The following is a 21,295-nucleotide window of genomic DNA, read 5'->3' as shown; positions in this document are numbered from 1 at the left end:
ATTCTACCACTGAGCTATACCCTCTCCGGTGTAAAGGTTATTCTTACGTCTTAAGTGTTCAGAGTTGTAGATTTGAGACGGCTGTCTGCTTCCCTCACCTTTGTTGGAAACGCCTTCTGTTTGGAAGTTTATGTAAGTTTTCCTCTTTATCCTTGGAGTTCAGAAATTTCGTCAGGGTGTGCTCAGGGTATCTTTTTTTTGCTAATATCGATGTTCTGTGAGTCTTTCTTATTTGAAACCTCAAGTCTGTTTCCAACTCCGGGAACTTTCATCTATTATTTTAAAAAATAACTACTTCTCCATTTGTACTTATTTCTTTCAGGAGCTCCTGTTTTTTAGATATTATCTCTCCTGGGTCCATTCTCCATTTTCTCTTTTACTCATAATTTCCATTTTGTTCGATTTTTGTTCTGTTTTAAGCAAGCTCTTCACTTGATTTAGCTTATTAATTTGGTTGTTAGTGATGTCTGTTCTGTTTTTCACTACATTGATTGAGTTTTTATTCAATATCAAGTTTTGGGAATCTTTTTCTCATGGAGTTCATCTGAAGTATCTTCTTGAATCTCGTTAAGAATTTGCAGTAACATAATATGTATGTGCAGTCGAACTGTAATAATTCTACCTAATAAAACTGAAAAAGGAAAAAAAAAGAATTTGCAGTAGTGTTTAAATTGTTTCCTACTCAAACTCTGCTTTCGTGTGAACCACCTAATGTGATTGGGGAGCCTGTTCTCTGTCTGGTAATCTCAAGGTTCTCCTATATTTGTTTGTAGTTTATATCCTGACCTTCCCAAACCTTCCCCTTCAGGAATTCCTTTAGTTACTTTGCAAGTGGTGAGAATTAAGGGAAGCCTTTCTTTCCAAGAAGCCAGCTGTGAAGGGATGACAGACAGGATGTCTCATTGAAGGCAGGGAGGCCTCTTAAGTTCCTGGGCTTTGTTAAGTTGTGATTGGAGAAGGTGAACCGTGTCCTCCTTGTATCAAAGGGAGGCTGCAGTTTAGCTGAGTAGGGCAAGTCCCTTTGGACGCAATGGCATGAGCAGGGTCAGCAGGAGGAGACTGTTCTCTCCCCATGTGCGGAGGGCATCTACCCTGGCTTAGCCAGCTGGGACTCCTCAGATCACCTTTCTATGCTGCCAGCTCCCCCCCCCACTTCAGCCTGGTACCAAAGCTGTTGAGCTGCCCCAGCCAGAATTTGCGTGTAGTGGGGGTGCGGAGTCAGGAGAGCACATTCAAGTCACTCTTCACCGGAGCCCCTTAAGAATTGCTTCAGTTTGCACTGAATGATGCCCTAAGCATTATATCCAGGACCTCCTCTGATTCTGTTGCTGCCAGCTCCATGTCTGTCTTGTGTTAGGCCTAGACAGACATAGTGTTGGAGGTGTCCTTAGATTCCCAGTGTGGCCTGACCTTGATTAAGGTGTCAACAAATGTTGGGTAGGTGAATGATGGCTTTTTTTTTTTTTGTAGAAAATAAAAAACCAGGTAAAGTTTCCAAAGGATGCAAGAAGGTAAGTTGGCTCCACCCTCAGATAAGTTATACCAAATGTTGGGGAGATAAGGTCAGGAACAGGTTGCCTGACCTAGAAGAAGCCCACAAAACCCAGTAGATATTGGGTGACTCCAGACAGATCACCATATTAGAATCAGCGAATCTGTCTTTTCCTCCCTCTCTGGGTGGCTTCAGCAGCATTTATTAAGTTCCCACCGCAAACTGTACATTGCTTTGTGTTTGATTTCCCTTGGTAGGGATTGTTATTGTCCCATTTTTTAGATGAAGAAACTGAGCCTCAGAAAGTTCTAGGTTCAAAGTAGCACAGCTGGGACTTGAGTGTCTGTGATTCCCAAGTCCCTATTGCTCATGGAGAGGAGGGAGGCTCAGACATAATCTTTGGCCCCAGCTCCTGGATCTCCTGGTCCTGCTGGGAAAGGTGCGGACAAGTAGGACTTGGGCCAGTTCTCAAATTTTAGCATGGATAAAGTTCTCCAACTTTCACTAGCCCTCCAGAATTAAAACACTGATAGCTGGGCCCCACCTCTGAGTTTCTGATTCAGAAACTGATAATTGATATTTCTAACAAGTTCCCAAGTGATGCTGCTGCTGTTGGGGCCACACTTGGAGAGCTACTTAGCATCTCCCTTGGCCTTTACTTGGGAAACCTTTCCAGTTACCCCCCACCTTTTCTGGGGTTCTTCACTCAGTCCCTGCCTGGCTAGGGGAGGAAGAGTCTCTCTTAGCCATATGGGCAGACCTCTGGGGACAGAGCCCTTCCCCTCTTTGTTTTTTGCTTCTCTCTTTCCACCAACAAATACACTTCTGACCAGCTTTAACCCCTGGGAAGGGTGATTTCCATGGGGTTATTAGCTTTGTTCACTTTTTTTTTTCCCTCTTGTGTGGTGATCAGCCTGCAAAGCAGAATGGGAAGAAAGCAGCCTCCAAAGTGGCCTCTGCTCCCCAATTTGTTCACTCCAATGATCATGCCAATCGAGAAGCTGAATTAAAGAAGAAGAGGGTAAGCCCTTTAACTTGGAGGAGAGAGAGGGCCTGGCTTGACTGCCAGGTCCACAGAAGTGTTGAATGGAAAGGCAAAGGCCCGAATTGTTAGGGTTGTTGAGGCTGCTTGTGAAGGGGGAGGGGAGGGTAGTTGCCTTGATACTTGATTTAGTGTGTCCATTTGCTCACCTCCCAGTCCACTGCTGTCTGGCTTATGTTCCCACTGCTCCACTGGAGCAACCCCTGGCAGCCTCAGCAGCACATTCTCTGACGTCAGACTCATGGATGGTTTTCTTCCCTCATCCACATCCTTGGCATTTGAGACCATGCTTTCTTTGAAACACTCTCACTTTGACTTTCCTGTCACCTTACTCTCCTGGATGTCCTTCTTTCCTTCCTCCAGTCTCTTTTGCTGCCCTTTAAATGATGGAGCATCCCAGGACCTTGTCTTCTTTTCCCCTCCGATCTTAAGTGGTTCCCTCTGCAAAGAATACATTCTCTCTCAGCTTCCTTTTTTTAGTCTCCACCACGCTTTCCCTTCCTTTATCTCTTTGTCTTTTTCATTCTCTCAAACCCCTTATCTCTTGCTGTCGAATCTCTCTCTCTGTATCCCTGCTTCTCCCACCTTTGCCATGTCACACTGTTTTCTCCCTCTGTCACCTGCTCCCTGTTACTCTTGCTCTTTCACCCCTCCCTTAGGCTGCAGGCCTAGTCAGCTGCAGTCCTGTGTGTGTTCACTTGTTAGGCTGAGGAGATGAGGGAGAAGCAGCAGGCTGCCCGAGAGCAAGAGAAACACAGACGCAGGACCATCGAGAGCTACTGTCAGGATGTCCTGCGACGCCAGGAGGAGTTTGAGCGCAAGGTAAGAGAGCAGCCTTTGCCCTTGGGTAGGACAGGCGGGGTTTGCTCAAAAGCATCTTTGGCCATTGCTCTGTGAAAGGTAAAGAGGAAGGGCGTGAAATTATTGGAGAGGAAGTAGGAATCAGTGCAGAGAGGGTAGGAAACAGTGGGGAGGGAGGGTGAGAGGGAGGTGAAGGGCCATTCTGAGTCTTATCTGTACCTGCACAACCCTGGATAGGTCCTCTCTCCCAAGCTGGAACCCAAAGACTGGGGGTTGGGAGTGTGGAGATGTAGGACTGGGGGACGGAGGAGAGAAAGAGTGAAAGTGCAAGGGGAAAGTTGAGAGGGGAGTGTATGGGGGGGTGTTGTCTTTCTAGGACTTTTTACTGCCTTTCTGGCATATATTCTCATCTCGCAGAATATGCACTTTCCAACTTAAAACTCCCTTTTCTAACATGAAGTACGTATTTTGCTTTCACCATCCATGTTCCCCATAGACTGTTTTTCTCACTTACACCTCCCTCTTACACTCCTCCCTTATACACCCAGGCGCACAGTCAGGCTTCTAACTAGTGCTCGAACATACACTTACAAATAAGCACACACATAGGCCATGTGGTTCTCTCCTTTCTTCTTCCAGTTCCTGGCTTTATTGGTTGATCAAAGCTGCCCTTCGATGGGTTGGGACTCACATGGCTCTCCCAGCCTCCCATGGTTTTCAAAGACTACCCTTATGCTCTTTCTTCCTCTGGACCATTCTCTTTTCTTTCTCTTTAGGAGGAAGTTTTGCAGGAATTAAATATGTTTCCTCAGTTGGATGATGAGGCCACAAGGAAGGCTTATTATAAGGAGTTCCGTAAGGTATGGGGGCCCATTTCTTAAGGCCCTTTAGGGAGGGCACCAATCCAGTCCCGCCTCCTTTTCATTTTTGTTTTTCCTAAGCCATCGACCCTTTCTTTTACGGGCCTGTTGATTGCTCCTCAGTCCTTTCCCTGCCTTCATCCCCCATTCCCTGCCCTGCAGGTCGTGGAATACTCTGATGTGATTCTAGAAGTACTGGATGCCAGGGACCCGTTGGGCTGCCGCTGCTTCCAAATGGAGGAGGCTGTCCTGCGGGCCGAAGGCAACAAGAAGCTGGTCCTGGTCTTGAACAAGATTGGTAGGTGTTAGACAGGATTGGGTAAGGCAGGGCAGGGGCCAGACCTTCTTGAGAGACTACCTTGGATCAGACCCTGAGACCCAGCAACTCAGTGATACTCATAACAGTTGTGCAAGGTAGGAATTCTTATTTCAATTTCTAAAGCCAGAAATTTGAGAGGTGAAATCACTTGTCTAAGCACACGCACACGCATGTGCGCGCACGGACACACACACACACACACATACATATACAGAGTACAGCGGAAGTTGGGGACGGAGTTAAAGCTTGTCTGCCTTTCAGTCCCCTGTTTTTGCCATTTTGAGCTTTATCTGTGACTGGCCAGTCCTGGAGAGTTCCTGTCTCCCCTCAGCTGAGACCCAGACTAGGGCAGAAGAGCGCTTGGGCTCAGGAGTCTCTTAGGTCTGGGTCTCAGCCCAGTCATTCTATTTTCTCTGGGATCTTGGACAAGTCACGTCACCTGAGAACTTCTGTTTCTCTAGCTGTAAAATGGGCTGGGATTGTCCCAGCCTCACAGGGTTGTTGATAAACTGCTTGGTACATACATGATCAGTAGTTCACAAATGGTAGCCATTCTTGTCAGAGTTATTTTTGACATTTGGCCCAAGGTAGAATGATTCAGAGGGGATGGGAAGCACCCTTTGGAGACCTCTGGCACCCTGGGCCCACAGGCTTGGAAAGAAGGCATCTGGGACCAGACAGCTAGTTTGCCTGTTCTCCCTTAGGAAACAGAGTTCTCCTCAGTGAGGACCAACTGGTCCCTTAGATTAGACTGTCCTTTCTAACTCTTCTAACTCTAACCTGGGGACTGGATAGGGACTGTCAGGCCAGGGAGATGGCTATTGGCAGGAGGTGTGCCTAGCCTTGGGTGTGGGTGGATGCATCTTTGGAGTGAGCCATTCATGTGATGTTCTCCTTACCAGTCCTATCTGTTCCTGTTTTCCTCAGACCTGGTCCCCAAGGAGGTTGTGGAGAAGTGGCTGGAGTACCTTCGTAATGAGCTGCCAACCGTGGCTTTCAAGGCTAGCACTCAACATCAGATCAAAAACCTGGTAAGCTGGGGCCAGGGGCCACCTCTTTCAGGGTGGCCTGGGAGCACTACTTTCTAATTATATCATTAACATACAAATACATATTCGGTGTAAAATACCAAAGTATACAGAAACACTGATTACTTCTAGGGAGAGAAATTGGGTGCTGGGGGATTTTTCAATTTTGTACCAGGTGTTAAACATTTATTAAAAACTAAAGTAGGAAAAATAAAAACAATTACAGTTGACCCTTGAGCTAAGCTGGGGTTAGGGACATCCCCCCTCTGCACAGTGGAAAATCCGCATGTAACTTACAGTTGGCACTCCGTGATCTGTGGTTCTGCATCTTTGGTTCTCCATCTGTGGATTCAACCTACTGTGGATCATGTAGTGCTGTACTATTTACTAGTGAAAAAAATTTGTGTATAAGTGGACCTGCACTGTTCAAATGCATGTTGTCCAAGGGTCAACTGTATAGATAAAGCTTAAATACCCTTTCACCAGTACCCCTGATTCCAGTCTCCTTTATCCATCTCCAGAGGTAACCACCATTGTTAGTTTGGTGTGTATCCTTCCAGGTATTTTTCTATGCTTTATGTATGTGTGGATGTATATATAAATATAAAATACTGTTTGTGCTTTTTTGTTTTCCTGGAGATCTTTTTATAGATCTACCTTTTTGATGCTAAATAAAATTATTTTCCAGTGTTTTCTTAAATCATTATAACCAACACAACAACACATATCCTTACACATGTCTTCTTAGCCAGTGGGCAAGTGTTTGTGTAGGTTGGATACAGAGAAGTGGAGTAGCTTGGGTCATAGGCTTTATGCATTTTACATTTTCCCAGACACTGATAAATTGCTCCCCAGCCACCTCCACCCTCCTCCGCTGCCCCGCCCCTTACCAGTGGCTTTACCAATTTATCTTCCTACTAATGGGGTAGATGAATGTGTAAGGGCTGGCCTAGTTCCCTACACCCTTGCCAACATTTGATATCATTAAACATTTAAATCTTTATTCATCTGGGAGAAACATGATATCTCCTTCATACTTTTTTGGCATTTTTGATGGCAAAAATGCGGTAAGCATCCTTTTCTAACAGCTTTCTTCCATTTGTATTCCACTTTAAGGATATACCTCCTTAAGCTATTTCTTATTAGTGGATATTTAGGTTAATTCCTATTTTGCAGTACTGTGTTAAGTAAGTAAGAAAAGAGGAAGAGATAAAAGGGCATTCTGGGCAGAGGAGGTAGCATCAAAAGTAAGGAGTTGGAGGCTGGAATGGCCTTGTCCTATTTGAGGAGTCAAGGGGAGGTAGGCTTTATGTGGGTCAGACACTGTCTCTTCCCTCCATAGACAGGGAGGTGCATGTCCCAATTATGCAGATGTGGGCACTGAGGCCCAGAGAAGGGAAGCAGGATTTGCCAGGCACATGCTTGTGAGAGGCAGAGCTGGAATCCAAACCTGGCCTGTCTCAAGGCCAGGATGCTATCCCACCCCTGCTGAGGGAGCCAGAGACATGTGTGTCTAGGTAGAGGCTGGGGCAGGGAAGACTGGAGATACACAGACAGCGGACAAACAGGTCTTGTGGAAGCAAGGAAATGGCAGGTGTTCAGGGCCTGAGTGAGAAGCCCTTCGCTTTAGGCTGGGGGTCTTGGTATTCACAGAGATATGGTCCTGAAAGATTCCCTGAAAGTTGGAAATCTGGGCTCGGATCACATCTCCTACCTGATGCCTCTCCTGTAATACCCCTCGTTTTCCAGAGTCGCTGCAGTGTGCCAGTGGAGCAGGCTTCTGAGTCAATGCTGAAAAGCAAATCCTGCTTTGGAGCGGAAAACCTCATGAGAGTTCTGGGAAACTATTGCCGCCTTGGTGAAGTGCGCACCCATATCCGTGTGGGTGTTGTGGGTAAGGCCTTGGGCGAGGTCGTGGGGCCCAGACTCCCTCCTTGTGTGGGGGCTTCACTGGGGGAAAGGATTCTGGGAACTTTATGTTACCTTTTTAGGAAAGAGGGGAGCCATTCAGGAAGGGTTTTGTGACTTGTAATTTGGATTGGTGAATGTAGAAAGGCAATCAAGCGTGGAGTGTTAGAACCACGGACCAAAGGCACGAGGCTGGGCTTGGAGTTGGCCCTGTTTCACCCTACCAGAGCTGTGGGAGGGAGGGGTGAACATCTCCCTTTCATAGATAAGTACACAGACCCAGAGGAGGGAAAGGGACTTGTGGGGCTCAGCCCCATGGGAGACAAGGCAGAGCAGAGGCTCAAACTGGGGCCTGTCTGGAACCCAGGGCACCAGGGGGTTGCTGGTGGGAAGGGAAAAGGGAAACTGAGGAAGCAGAGCTAGAGGAACAGGAAGAGGAAGTGAAGCCAAGAGAGAAGATATTGGAGAGAGAGCTGGACACCTAGAAAAAGGTTTAGATGTGCATACCTGAATAGACACAGAAAAAGATCTGGGAAGCCAAATGGCAGGATTGGTGGGGAGTGAAAAGGGAGGACAGATTTAAATGATAGAGGCATGCAGAGACAAGGAGATATGATCACAGAGAAATACCAAAAGAGACATAGGGGCAGATATGTGCACAGAGATGTATAGAGAGAGACATAGGAGGGCTAGAGACACCTCACGTATGTAGAGTGGCAGACATGCATACTCAAAGAAAGAACAAGAGATAGCCAAACAGGGCTAGGGAGACAGATTCAGAGGGAGATGCGCATCGAAAGATGCCGACACAGAGGAACGCACACCTAGACCTAAGCACACATACAGATCCAGAAATGCATGTAGATCCACACATGTGGAGATAGGCACAGACCCAGAGGCAAAAGACATGAAGACCAAGCCCTTCCCACACGCTCACCCAGCTCTGCTTCCTCCTAAGCAGATAGAGCCACAGAGACAGACACGTGCCCGGATATACTCGACCTGCAGACACAGCCACGCACCCAAAGTCACAGAGACAAATACACAAACACGTCTACGATGAGACATATATATGTACATAGAGAGAAATAGAGACAGAAAAAGAGACAGTGAAACACGTACAGAGGGGGCATACGTGTAGAGAGACAAGCCCACAGGGAGAAAGAACACGTACAGAAAGAGCTGAGAGAGCCATAAAAAAGAATAAAATAATGTCATTTGCAGCAATACGGATGGACCTGAAGATTGTCATTCTAAGTGAAGTGGGCCAGAAAGAGAAAAATGCCATATGACATTATTTGTATGAGGAATCTAAAAAAATAATAATAATAATGACACAAATGAACTACTTATTATTTATAACTAAGATGATTGATTTCTTGAATATGTGTAAGCACATTTGACTCCTTTATGATTGGATTAGTGCATTCTGTTGATTCTTACTTTGTGGTTGGCTTTATTCCTTTGATAACTATGTATGTTTAAAAAGCTAAAGCTCTAATCTGTTCTTAGAAACAATGATCAGTATGTATATGTAAACTAAAAAATGTGCAGTATACTGTATATATGTATTGATATATAATATAGTGTGTATGTGCAGTCAAACTAATAATTCTACCTAATAAAAATGAAAAAGAAAAAAAAAGCTGAGAGGAGTCAGTACAGAGGGAATTACAAAGAAGCAGAATTGGTGGGGTAGGGAGAATCAGAGAGAAAAGACTGTGGCCAGAATGAGTGACAGTGAGACAAACAGCCAGAGAAAGGTGCTTAGATTCAGCGATACACAGAGAAAGAAAGATATAGGCTAGAGAAAAAGATGGAGTGGAAAAAAAAGGACAAAAACGGAAAAAGCAGTGATATTTAGAACGAGAACCATCAAGAGACACAGAAGATGTACAGACTAGCACACCTGAGGAACTACACACACACACACATGCACATCTGTGAGAGAGCAGTGCACATGTATGTTCTAGCACACACACAGAGAGAATGGTGGGAATGAGAGACCCAGTGGGGAAGAAACAAAGATACTCATAGGCTGAGAGGTGCTCACAGATGCCCGAACAGAAAAACACACCGCAGGCAGACAACTGCTCAGGGGCTGACATGTGAGATGAGCTCCCCACCCCCTGCCAGGTGAATTACGCATCAGGGCACATGGTTCTCTGTTTCGCGACACTTCCCGATGTCCATCCTGTTGGACTGTGTCACAGAGGCCTTGCATCAAGTACCTTTCTCAGGCTGGTTGTAGGTGGGAGGTGAGTGGCACATCTAGAGAGATGGACACAACTAGCCAATGTGCTCACAGATGAAGGAGAGGGGTAGAAAGGCCATGAGGGGTTTGGTCAGGGCCTGGGACAGGTGGGCAGGAAGCCAGCTCTGTTTTTGGCTTCCCTGTGGCCTGGTCACATTGCCCCTGCCTGGGCCTCCCACACACAGGCTGTCCTAATCGGTCCTAGAGCCCTTCGTGCCCTGAGACATCTGCTGCTCCTTTGTAGGCCTTCCCAATGTTGGGAAGAGCAGCCTGATCAATAGTCTGAAGCGCAGCCGTGCGTGCAGTGTGGGAGCCGTTCCTGGGATCACCAAGTAAGTACCTGCCTGCTCCCCCACTTTACAGCTTCTTGACCCTACCATTCCCCCAACTCCCACACTGTCAGCCCCCGTCCCGTATCTTGGACCAGCCTCTGATTCTTCCATGGGCCCAGGAGTTTCCCAGCCCTCATTTACCTGACACACCCTAGGTCTGAGCCAGGCCCCCAGCTGGGTTCTTCCCCTCTTACCTCCTTGGAGCCTCCCAACAACCATGCCAGGCTGGGTACTGAATAAGCCACTCTGCTTCCTAGATAAAGCCTCTAAGGCTCAGAGAGTCAGAAGTTTGCCTATGGTCCTGCAGCTCAGTCCCCAGTGGTGAAGGCCAGACTGGAATCGCCCTCCATCTCTTCACCTTCATCTGTAGGCCATCTGCCCCTCACTCCTTCTCCCAACTGTGTGCTTGGGGCCTCGAGGGTGCCAGACATATCCGGGCTGGTCACCGCCCTGCGTCCTCTCTTACCTTCTCTCTCCTGACCCAGGTTCATGCAAGAGGTCTACCTGGACAAGTTCATCAGGCTGCTGGATGCCCCTGGCATTGTCCCAGGACCCAACTCGGAGGTGGGCACCATCCTGCGCAACTGCGTCCGTGTGCAGAAGCTGGCGGACCCCGTAACCCCGGTGGAGACCATCCTGCAGCGCTGCAACCTGGAAGAGGTACTTGGGGTTCTTGCTCATACCCCACCCCCTCTTCAAGGGCCCTTCGTTCTTCCCTGTGATTTCTCTCCCTCTCTTCACCAGATTTCCAGCTATTATGGCGTCTCTGGGTTCCAGACCACTGAGCACTTTCTGACTGCAGTGGCCCACCGCTTGGGGAAGAAGAAGAAGGGAGGCATATACAGTCAGGAGGAGGCGGCCAAAGCCGTCCTGGCTGACTGGGTGAGGTGAGGAGAGGGCTAGGTAGAGGTGAGGCTGGGAGTCATGCTTCACAGAAGGGCTCATCTGTGTTTGTTCCAGAGGTGGGGCAGCCTGACTTCCTGGGTCCCAGGACAGGGAAGGCCAAAGCACCAGGTCATGTCTGGCCCAGCAACATTTATGCCTGGTGATTACCCAGCAACTCAAGCTTTTGGTCAGGTGTCCGGGTTTTCTGGTTGACCCTCACTGTTTCTGACTTGGGAACCCATTGTCTCTTTGATTGGTCATTTGTTCACCTAATGACATCACCACCAATTTCTTCCCACCTCCCAATGCAGCGGGAAGATCAGCTTCTATACACTCCCACCCTCCACCCACACCCTGCCTGCCCATCTCAGTGCTGAGATTGTTAAGGAGATGACTGAGGTCTTTGACATTGAGGACACCGAGCAGGCCAACGAAGACACCATGGAGTGTAAGTCGGGGCGAGGGTACTGGCCTGCCTGGCACCTTCCTTGTCTTGTCCTCGTGGAGCCACACAGATCTGATGACAAATCCCACGTTTGACCCCCTCTCTGCTCTGGCCCTACTCTGGCTTGGGGAAAGTTGTGTAACCAACCCTAAGCTTTATGTCTTCTCCCACAAGGTGAAGAATTGTAATCTGGGTCACAGGCGGCGGTGGTTGTGGGCTCTTGGTCGTTAGGGAACAAATCCTCAAAGTACCTGGAACACAGTGAGGTGCTTAGAAAGTGCAAGGTTCATTTCCCCATTTCTTGAGACCTGGAGTGGACTGAGACACTCCTCTCAAAATCCCTTCCTCTCATGTTGCTCTAGGCTTTGCCTCAGCCAATGCATGTCCATTCCTAGATTTTCATTTTTATGCCCATTGATGGATGAGGCACCTGAGTCACAGAAAGGTGGTGATGTTTGCCAAACAGCACATAGTCAGTGGCAGGCAGAGGTGGCATTCAAACTAGCTCTTTTGCCCTTTTGTTGAAGACTTGCCCAGCTCAGAGTAGCTAAGTGGTTAAAAGAATGGGCTGCCTGGATGCAAGTCCAAGTTTTGTTAGCAGTGTGATGCTGCACAAGTCACTTAGCCTCTCCACATCCAGTGACATCTGTAAAATGAGGACAGTAGCACCCGCCTGATAAGATAGTTGAGAAGACTTATTTAATGTATAAAGAAACTTAGAGTAGTGCCTGGCATATAGCACATGCTGGGTATATATTAGCTGTTATTAATATGGTTATTTGTTGGGGGACAGAGAGATACGACTTTCAGGCACTCTTGGAAGAAATTTGTTCTTTTCAAATACTACCATCTGTAGCTCTGGCTTCTGGCTCCTGGCTCCTTCCTTCTCTACCCTGCCCAAGAAAGGTAACCAGTACTCTCTGGGCCTGTCTTCAGATACACTGGGGTAGTGGAGACAGCCCTAGCTGGCCTGGCTTCTAGTTCCTTTGTTTCTCTTGAGGGTCACTAGCTTTCCTTCTCTGGGCATTTGATATGCTTGGATTAAAAATGCAGACAAGAGGCTTGCCTGCTTCAGAGTCTATTCCCCATGTGGTTTGGGCAAGTCAGACTTCTTTCTGAACTTTACTATTCTATTCAAGTGGGCAGTTGGGAGGAATTAGAGCTCACGTTCTTATGATGATGCTTGACTCTGGCTGCATGTGAGGGCAAGAGGGGCTCTGGCACTGAGAATGCACTTTGGCTAAAGATTAAGGTCCCAGAAATTGAGAAGAGGGAGAGGTTAATGGTGAGAGTTTCCTAGTTGCCCTAATGTTGGATCTTGAAGAGTGAGTAGGGATTAGAGGCCCAGGGAAGGAGATGGGGGCAAAGTTTAGAAGAGGTGTGAGGGTAGTGTGGGCTCAGGGCAGTGGGCACATTTACAGTTTGCAGTGGAGGCCAGCTCACGGCAAGGCGCCAGGGAGATAGGGAGAGAGGCCTGGTCCTGGGGAGGGAATTCCAGTACCTGCCATTTACTGAGCAGTGTCTCAGGCCAGTGCATTTCAGGCATCCAGGGCTTGTGGCATTCTCAGTTTCCAAGTGAGGCTCCAAGACTAGCTCCCAGCAGGTGAGTACCCTACTGCAAAACCCAGGCCTTTAATCCTTTGTCATATGGTCTCCCAGCAGGAATAAAAGAGCCTTCCCTCCTGACTCCCCTGGGCAGTGTCCACATCTTTCCACTGAGGCCTGACCCGGGGGCTGGGAACAGGGAGGAGCCAGGGCCCTGACAGTGGTATTGATTATGTTAAAGGCTTGGCCACTGGAGAATCTGACGAGCTGTTGGGTGACACGGACCCGCTCGAAATGGAGATCAAGTGGCTCCATTCGCCGATGGTCAAAATAGCAGATGCCATGGAAGATAAAACCACCGTGTATAAGGTACCTGTCCTCTTTCTTCGTGGCAACCCTCTCCTCTATCCAGGGCTCTGGGAGATGGTCAGTCCCTTCCACCTGGCTCCCATGAGTTCTGCCTATAATGGTGGGGAGGTGCGGGTCATTCATTCACTCCCTGTGGGCTTCCTGGGTGCTTGGCAGGGTGCATCCTTTGCGAAGCAAAGGCAGGCCCAAGGAGGAGGCATGCTCTCTCAAGCAGCTTTCCCAGTCCAGCTCCAGCCTAGAGAATAGGAGCCCTGTCAATGCACCCAGTTGTTTAAGTTGCAAACCTGGGCATCCCTGACTCTTCTTCCCTCTAACTAGGCCCCCAGATCCTATACACAATCAGTCACCAAGTCCCGTGGCTTCTCTCTCCTAAACGTCAAGACACTGTCAGCTTCTTTCTATCCCTACCATTCCTGTAACTCTAGTCTTATCTTCCAGTCATCTCTCACATGGACATATGTCTCATGGTTTATACTGGCTCAATCTGACTGTCACTTGCTCTTTCATGGCTCCCCAGCACCCGCAGGACCTAGTGGATATGCCATACTATGACTCCTGGAGGCTTTTTCCGCCTCTACTTCTGCCAGTCCCCCATCTCTGCCCTTCAAGAGCTCACAGTTTAGTGGGTCTTAGACCCAGACATCTACACTGTGATGGGATACACACAGGCTGGGGTTGGGCGCAGAGGTGGGGAAAGCATGGCTCTAAGGGCCCTCGCCTATACTGCTTGTGGGTCAGGGAAGTCTTCCTGGGGGCCTTGGTACTTGTGCCGCCTCTTGAAGGCTGAGGAATTCTCTGGGCAAGGGGACAGCAGCCCATGGGCAGGGCCTCAGCCTGTGCACATGCCAAAGCCCAAAAGGCTGAGAGTGTAGTGTTTTGGGGAAATCATTAGGGGTCTAGGGTAGCTGGAATGGAGGGTGGAGCTCTGGGCATTTGATATGCTTGGATTAAAAATGAGTTTTAAAAATTAAAATTCATCTTTCATCAGGGAAAGATGAATCTGGTGTCAGATCACAAAAGGCCTTGTTTTTGACTTTAACTACGGGTAATAGGAAAACACTGAAAGTTAGTTATTTTGGGGAGGGTCAAAGGGTTTTAATTTTTTCCCCTCATTTTGTTTATTTAAAATATTTGTTGACTAGGTAATTTGTGTACATGGTATAACATTTAAAAGGTGAAGGGTATTTAGTGAAGAGTAAGTCTCTCCTCTCTCCCAGCTACCCTGTCCCCCCTTGGAGGCAGATCACTATTAGCAGCCCTGGGTATCTTTCAGAGCTATTCCATTGTTAGACACACATATACGTAAAAGCAGATAACAGGTCTATTTTAATTCAAATAGTTGTAGGCTATTCGTATTATTCCGCACATTGCTTATTTCACTTACAAATTGATTTTGTAGATTGTTCTACATGATTACTTAAAGAGCTGTCCTTCATTTCTGATGGCTACACAATATCTGGAAGGGTGTCTTAAGCAGGGAAGCCACATGGTCAAGTTTTTGCATTAGAACCATCACTCTGGTGCCTGGGGTAAAAACCTAGTCAGAAAGAAAGGAGCCAGGGCAGAGGTAGGGAGTCCAGGAAGGATACTGTTGCCTGTGCTCCATAAAAGATGATGAGGCCTGCGCTGGGGCAGTGGTAGGAATCATGCCATTCCCGTCCTCACATAGGTTTTTTTATTTTTATTTATTTATTTTTTTTATTGAGTTATAGTCAGTTTACAATGTTGTGTCAATTTCTGGTGTACAGCACAATGCCTCAGTCATACATGAACATACATATATTCATTTTCATATTCTTTTTCACCGTGAGCTACTATAAGATACTGAATATATTTCCCTGTGCTATACAGTATAAACTTGTTTATCTACCATCCTCACATAGTTTTGAAAGTTCTCCCAGTGCTTATAGGAAAATCAGTCTAACTTGTGCTTAAGACTATCCCCTGACTGCTTGGGTTCTAATTTATTCCACTGCTTACTAGCTGTGTGACCTTAGGTGCCTTGTTTGTCAAAGCATTGTTGCAATGATTTAATGAGTTCACACGTGTGCATGTGTGTGAGTACATGTATACACATACGTAATTGCATGTGTACACATATATATGTATGCGCTTAGAATGGTACCTGGTACATAGTGAGCTTCCTGTCAATACTACCTTTTACTGCCCACATGTACCTTCTATTCCAGCCAGTTAGATGCCCTTTTGGATGCCCAGGTATGCTCTGTGCTTTCCCAGTGTTCAGTCAGGAATGACCCTTCCATCAGTAGAAGTATGTTGACCACCATCATCCCCTCAGCCTCTGTCACTTATGCTGCATCTCTTTGGTGGGTACTTGCCACATTCTAACTTGTGGTGTGGTTGGTTTTTTCCTCTTTAGCCTGGTTGCATCTGACTGATTTCTCCCACATTTCTCCACACAGAGCTGGGCACAAAATAGGTGTCAGAACATATTTGTTAAATTGATGAAGACCTTCAAGCTCACTTGAACAAAGAATCATTGTAATACCAATTATCGTTGACAAGTAATTCTGTTTTTTTTCATTTTATTCTTGTAAAAGCCATGCAAAGTACCCATTGTCCATCCCCATTTGACAGATGAGCAAATTGTGGCTGAGATGATAACTAAGTACCTCCTAGTCTGTGGTGGAGCCAGACTTGAAGCCTAGTTCTGCATGGCTCCGGGCTCCTGTTCTTACGAAAGCCTGTCCCTGCCTGTCCCTGCCTCATCGGCAGAAGTCTTTGGAGGTACCCTCGGGGCCCAGACCTGACTGTTGTCCTCTCTTTCCCCAGATTGGAGAGCTCACTGGGTATTGCACCAAACCAAACCGCCATCAGATGGGGTGGGCTAAGCGCAACGCGGACCAGTTCCCCAGGAACAACAGCATGGTGAATGTCTGCCCAGTGGACCGCCGCCCGATGCTACAGAGGATCATAGAGACAGACCCCCTGCAGCAGGGCCAGGCTCTGGCATCTGCCCTGAAGAATAAGAAGAAGGTCCAGAAGCGTGCAGGTGGGAGCACCTGACTGCCCCGCTGTGCTCTGTAAAGGGCCCACCTGGGGCCTTAATTAGGGGCTCCTGAATGAGCATCTCCGTGTGTCCAGCCCCAGGCCAGGGTTAGGGGCAGGGATGGGTTAGGAGGCTCACCTGCTAGCAGAGTGATTCTCAAACTTTAGCTTGTATTAGACTCACCTGCAGGGCTTATTAAAGCACAGGTTTCTGGGACCCACCCCCAGAGTTTCTGATTGAGTAGGTTGGCCTTGGGGCCTGAGAATTTGTGTTTCTAAGGTTCCCAGTTAGTGCTGATATTGCTCCTCTGGAGACCACACTTGGAGGACCATTGGCCTAGTCAAATAGCCACCATTTATTTATCGGCTGCTTTCTATGTGTTAAGAAGCTTACAGGCTATCTATAGTGTTTACTTTATCAATAGGCAATACACTCAAAATCCAGAGGGTACAAAATGATATACCATAAAATGTCTCCTTCCAATCCCCAGTCATCCAGGCTTTCCCCTAGAAGCAACCAGTTACCATTCCTGAGATAGGTACACAGGCAAATATCCGTATATTCTTTGTTCTCTTTTTCTAGACAAATGCTAGTTTCCTGAACATACAGTTTTGCCACATCATTTTTCCATTCAACATATATTAGGGATAGTTTCACATCAATTCACAAAAGAATGGCCTCCTTCATTTTAATGGTGGTCTGTTGTGTGGCTGGCCCATTTAGGTCTTCATGCTATAGGAATTTTCACTAACTCCTTGCAAAAGTCTCATTTGGTAGGTAAGGAAACTAGGGCCCAGAAACATTCTGACACACTCAAGATAAAACAGCTATTATTTGATGGAGCCAAAATGCAAACCTAAGGTTGATTGATCCCATAATCCCTGTTCTTTGAACTAGACTATGTTCATAACCATTCACTGTTGGCCTGGTTCCACGCCAAGTCCTGGGAATCCAGAGATCAATTGCCCTTCTGGTCTTACTGGGGAGTAGGGAGGAGACAAGAAAACAGACATTGGCAACACAGAGTAATCATTATGAAGACAGAAAACACAGCGAGGGAACCTAACCCAGCCTGGAGGTGGTAGTGGGGTGGGGGTGATCAGAGATGGCTTCCTGAAGGAGGTGATTGTGTGCGGGGAATCCTGAGGAACAATAGGGTGTGGCTGGAAGATGGAGGTGAGCATTCAGGCTCAAAGCCCTTATTGCCATGCTGCCCATTTTCTGGGAGAGCTTTGAGGGTGATGGCAGAGTGCTAAGTTCAACACAGTAAAAAGAAAACAGCTCAGTAAGTCTGACACTGAGAGATAGAAGCTCCGTTGGGATAATCATTTCACAGGTAGACAAATGGGTCTATCTGTGAGGTTGAGCAGTGGCTGCTGGTAGCTGGGGTGGAAGGGAGAGTGAGCCAGTTTGGGAGTTTGGTGCAGACCACGGTTAATGTAGGCTAGCTCCTGCAGGCCTCCCTTTGGCAAGCCAGCCACTTAGTGACTGCCCGTTTTTCTCCATCTGCAGATAAACTTGCTAGCAAGCTGTCCGATTCCATGATGTCTGTTCTCGACCTCTCTGGCAATGCTGATGACAGTGCTGGTGACTGATCCACTGATCTCACCTCCCTCCCCTTCTCCAAGGACCAGTTCCAGTGGGATGGGGGAATATAGATAAAGTCAGATGGTTTGCTTCTCCCTGAAGCACCTGCATATTAAAAGAACTCCTCCCCTACCATCCCCACACCGTCCCTCCATTCTCCAGGGGTGAAAAAGAGTCCCAAGTGTCTGAAACTGGCAAACCCTACCCTTTATTTAGCCCCTACTCTATTTAGAATAGAAATGAAATTAATCAGCAGATCCCTTAATGCTAACAATTTATCCCCTACCTTACAGGTTGGGCAGTTGCAGGCTGACCCCTTACAAAACACTCTTGGACAGCTAAACATGCAACTAAAGGCTAGGCTGCTGGTAGATCTGGGGGTTCCTGGGAGAGTGCTTTACCAGTCCACAACAGACAACAGCAGCAAGACATTCCTGCAATGGGCTGCAGGCCACACATCTTCCACCAACTCCACAGATACTCAACCTGGATGGCAGTGGGAGTCGGGGGGACAATGATGAGCCTTCTCTATCTCTGGACCCGTCTAGGAATAGGATAGAGGAAGACAGCACACAAGCCTAGCTGGTGCTGTGGTGTGGTAAACACTGCCTTGTTCACATGAAGGGAAAACAAAGCACCTGTTGATAGGTGCCTGCGGGGCAAGCCCTGCCTTGGGGCACTTCTGGGCAGACTGAGTTGGAGGAATCCTTGAACCGAAGCCCTCTGGCTGGACCCTGCCCTTATGTGACCATGTCTCACGGAGCATCAGCATTTGAATTCCATGATCCAAAAGGGTTCTGGTATCATTTATTCACAGGCTGCATCCTCAAGAGAGCTGCTTTATCAGGGGTGTACCAGCCAAGTTCTTTTCTGGTATCTAGAAGTCCTTATACCCCAGAAAAATATTAGCCACTTCCCCTGGGACAGCCTACCTCATCAGACAAAGGCAGTGGGCCCAGGCAGTGTTAGGGGCACTCAGAAAGGGACTAGGGTAGATGATGGCAACAGAAACACAAATCTTAATTTACCAGGGCTGGTTTGGGTTATGCATGTGACCTCAATTCCCAGCAATCTATCTGAGACTGGCAGCAAGAAAGGAACTCAATACAGTTAAGCCAAAGTTGGTGTGGAGCAATGAAGTTCTACCATTTGGAGGGAGTGGGTGTTAGATTGCTTCATTCTTCGCCCCCACCCCAAACTTCCACATATCTTTGGATCCACAGCCACATCTTAGTCTTGCCTCTCTTGCTGTCACCCCTTATTTTACCTATTTAAATCCTAAGTCTGGAACCATGTGACAGACTGGCGAGCCCTTGGCTGTAGGATGATTGGCAGGGAAGTACAGACCACTTGTGCATCCTGGGGCAGTGAAAGAAGAGAATTGTGTACTGCTTGAGCACAGACTGTACCGGACCCTGGCAGCTTGTTAACTCCTTAACCCTAAATAAAACTGCCAGTAAAAGATTTGTCTCCTTATGAAAGATAAAGGTGGGGAGGGTATAGCTCAAGTGGTAGAGCACATGCTTAAGCATGAATGAGGTCCTAGGTTCAATCCCCAGTACCTCCATCAAAAAAGTATAATTAAAATAAATAAACCTAAATACCTGTTCCACCCAAGGGAAAATTAAAAAAGAAAAAAAAAACAAAAGGACAAGCAGCAGGTTCACATAGTTGTCAGGACATACCGAAGACAACACATTAAGTGGTGACAGCATTGATATCCAGGTGGGATAACCTTATACCGACCCTTTCCTTTGCATTGTACTGTTTCCTTAACACTGATTATTAAGCACCTACTGTGTGCTGGTCTCTATTATCAAGTCCCTTAAATACATCCTTTTTTGTTTGTTTTAAAATAGGGTTGTGCTAAGATTCCACTCCAAGTATTCTTGAATGGGGTTCCACTTATTTCACACTATCTTATTATCAGACTCTCCTGGTGGGTAACAGTACTGCAATGGTAAAAATGGATATCAAGACAGCTAAGGCCATTTTATAACCATATGGCAATTCATAATTTAACGTTTTAAACATTTTCTGGTACTCCTAAGAGACACTGGTAACCAACTACTAGAAATAAGAGTTACCTAGAGTAAGAAACAGCATGGGGACATAGTTTGGCTCAAATCAAAGAGAACTAAGGTAGTCACTTCAGGATAAAAATTTGGGACTCCAGATTCTCTACAGCTTACCAAAAGTTTTTAAGAAAAGCTATGTCTTGAGTCTTTTCTCTCTTACCTTTCTTGCCTTTTTTTTTTAAAAGTGTAATTTGCATACAGTGAAGTTGATGCTTCATAGTATAAGTTCTATGAGTTTGGACAAATGTGTATAGTAGTGAACTACCATCACAATCAAGATACGGAATAGTTTACATCACCCCCTAAACTCTCGGGACCCGTTATAGTCAACCCTTACCCGTGTCCTCAGATCCTGGGAACCACTGATCTGTTTTCTGTCCATATAATTATGCTTTCATATAAATATGTAAAAAGAATCATAGTATGTAGAAGAATCATAGCGTTATTTTATGTGTATAGATTTTATTTTGGGGGTGGGGTAACTAGATTTATTTATTTTTAAATGGAAATACTGGGGATTGAACCCAGGACCTCAAGCATGCTAAGCACGCACTCTACCACTGAGCTATGCCCTCCCTACCCCTTTGCCTATAGATTTAAATTTTTTGATTTAAAAATTTACGTAGAATAAAATTTCCCTCTGGTGTACAATTCTATAAGCTTTGACAAATGCGTGGAGTTGTGTAACCAAGACGTTCAAGGTATAGAACAGTTCTATTACTCTCTGCCCTCCCCTGCCAAATTCATCCCTGCTACTTTATAATAAGAACCTCCCACCTCTAACTCCTGACAGTCCTGATTTGTTCTTTGTCCTCATAGTTTTGTCTTTTGGAGAATGTCATGTAAGTGGAATTATATAATATGTAGCTTTTTGAGACTGGCTTCTTTCATTAAGCATAATACATCTGACATTCACCCACACTATTGGGTTTATCAGTAGTTCCTTATCTGAATCATACTCTTGTATGCAACACCATTTGTTTATTCATTCGCCAGTTGAAGGAACATGGGATGTTTCCAGGTTTGGGCAATTACAAATAAAGCTGCTATAAACATTTGCATGGGATTTTTTTGTGTTTTCATTTCTCTAGAAAAAATATGTAGAGTTGGTTTGCTGGGATATATGGTAAGTATATGTTAACATTCTCAGGAACTGTTAAACTTTCTCAAAGTAGCTCTATCATTTGGCATTCCCATCAGTGTGTGAAAGTTCTCCACATCTTTTCCAACACTTGGCATTGTCAGCTTTTTGACATTAGCTATTCTAGTAGGATGTAGTGATATCTCATGAATTTGATTTGCATTTCCCTACTGGTTAATGATTTGAGCATATTTTTGTG

General features: G+C 46.5%; 1 protein-coding gene across 4 annotated transcripts in view; it reads left to right on the top strand.

The window, feature by feature from the left end:
* Positions 1 to 21,013, top strand: part of GNL3L (G protein nucleolar 3 like) — a 28,551-nt gene extending 7,538 nt beyond the window's left edge. For all 4 annotated transcript variants that reach the window (XM_010996828.3, XM_031445114.2, XM_031445113.2 and 1 more), the window contains exons 3-16: positions 1,471 to 1,511; positions 2,406 to 2,513; positions 3,240 to 3,356; positions 4,112 to 4,195; positions 4,358 to 4,493; positions 5,442 to 5,545; positions 7,292 to 7,436; positions 9,949 to 10,036; positions 10,522 to 10,696; positions 10,781 to 10,923; positions 11,233 to 11,369; positions 13,153 to 13,280; positions 16,074 to 16,293; positions 17,803 to 21,013. In XM_010996828.3, coding sequence (XP_010995130.1) covers positions 1,471 to 1,511; positions 2,406 to 2,513; positions 3,240 to 3,356; positions 4,112 to 4,195; positions 4,358 to 4,493; positions 5,442 to 5,545; positions 7,292 to 7,436; positions 9,949 to 10,036; positions 10,522 to 10,696; positions 10,781 to 10,923; positions 11,233 to 11,369; positions 13,153 to 13,280; positions 16,074 to 16,293; positions 17,803 to 17,885 — 1,709 coding nt within the window. In that variant the 3' untranslated portion in view covers positions 17,886 to 21,013. The remainder of the gene's footprint in view (positions 1 to 1,470; positions 1,512 to 2,405; positions 2,514 to 3,239; positions 3,357 to 4,111; positions 4,196 to 4,357; positions 4,494 to 5,441; positions 5,546 to 7,291; positions 7,437 to 9,948; positions 10,037 to 10,521; positions 10,697 to 10,780; positions 10,924 to 11,232; positions 11,370 to 13,152; positions 13,281 to 16,073; positions 16,294 to 17,802) is intronic.
* The last annotated feature ends 282 nt before the right edge of the window (positions 21,014 to 21,295 follow it).

This window comes from Camelus dromedarius, chromosome X (assembly GCF_036321535.1).
Source record: "Camelus dromedarius isolate mCamDro1 chromosome X, mCamDro1.pat, whole genome shotgun sequence".
NCBI classification, from domain to species: domain Eukaryota; kingdom Metazoa; phylum Chordata; class Mammalia; order Artiodactyla; family Camelidae; genus Camelus; species Camelus dromedarius.
This window is presented reverse-complemented; position numbering and strand designations above follow the sequence as displayed.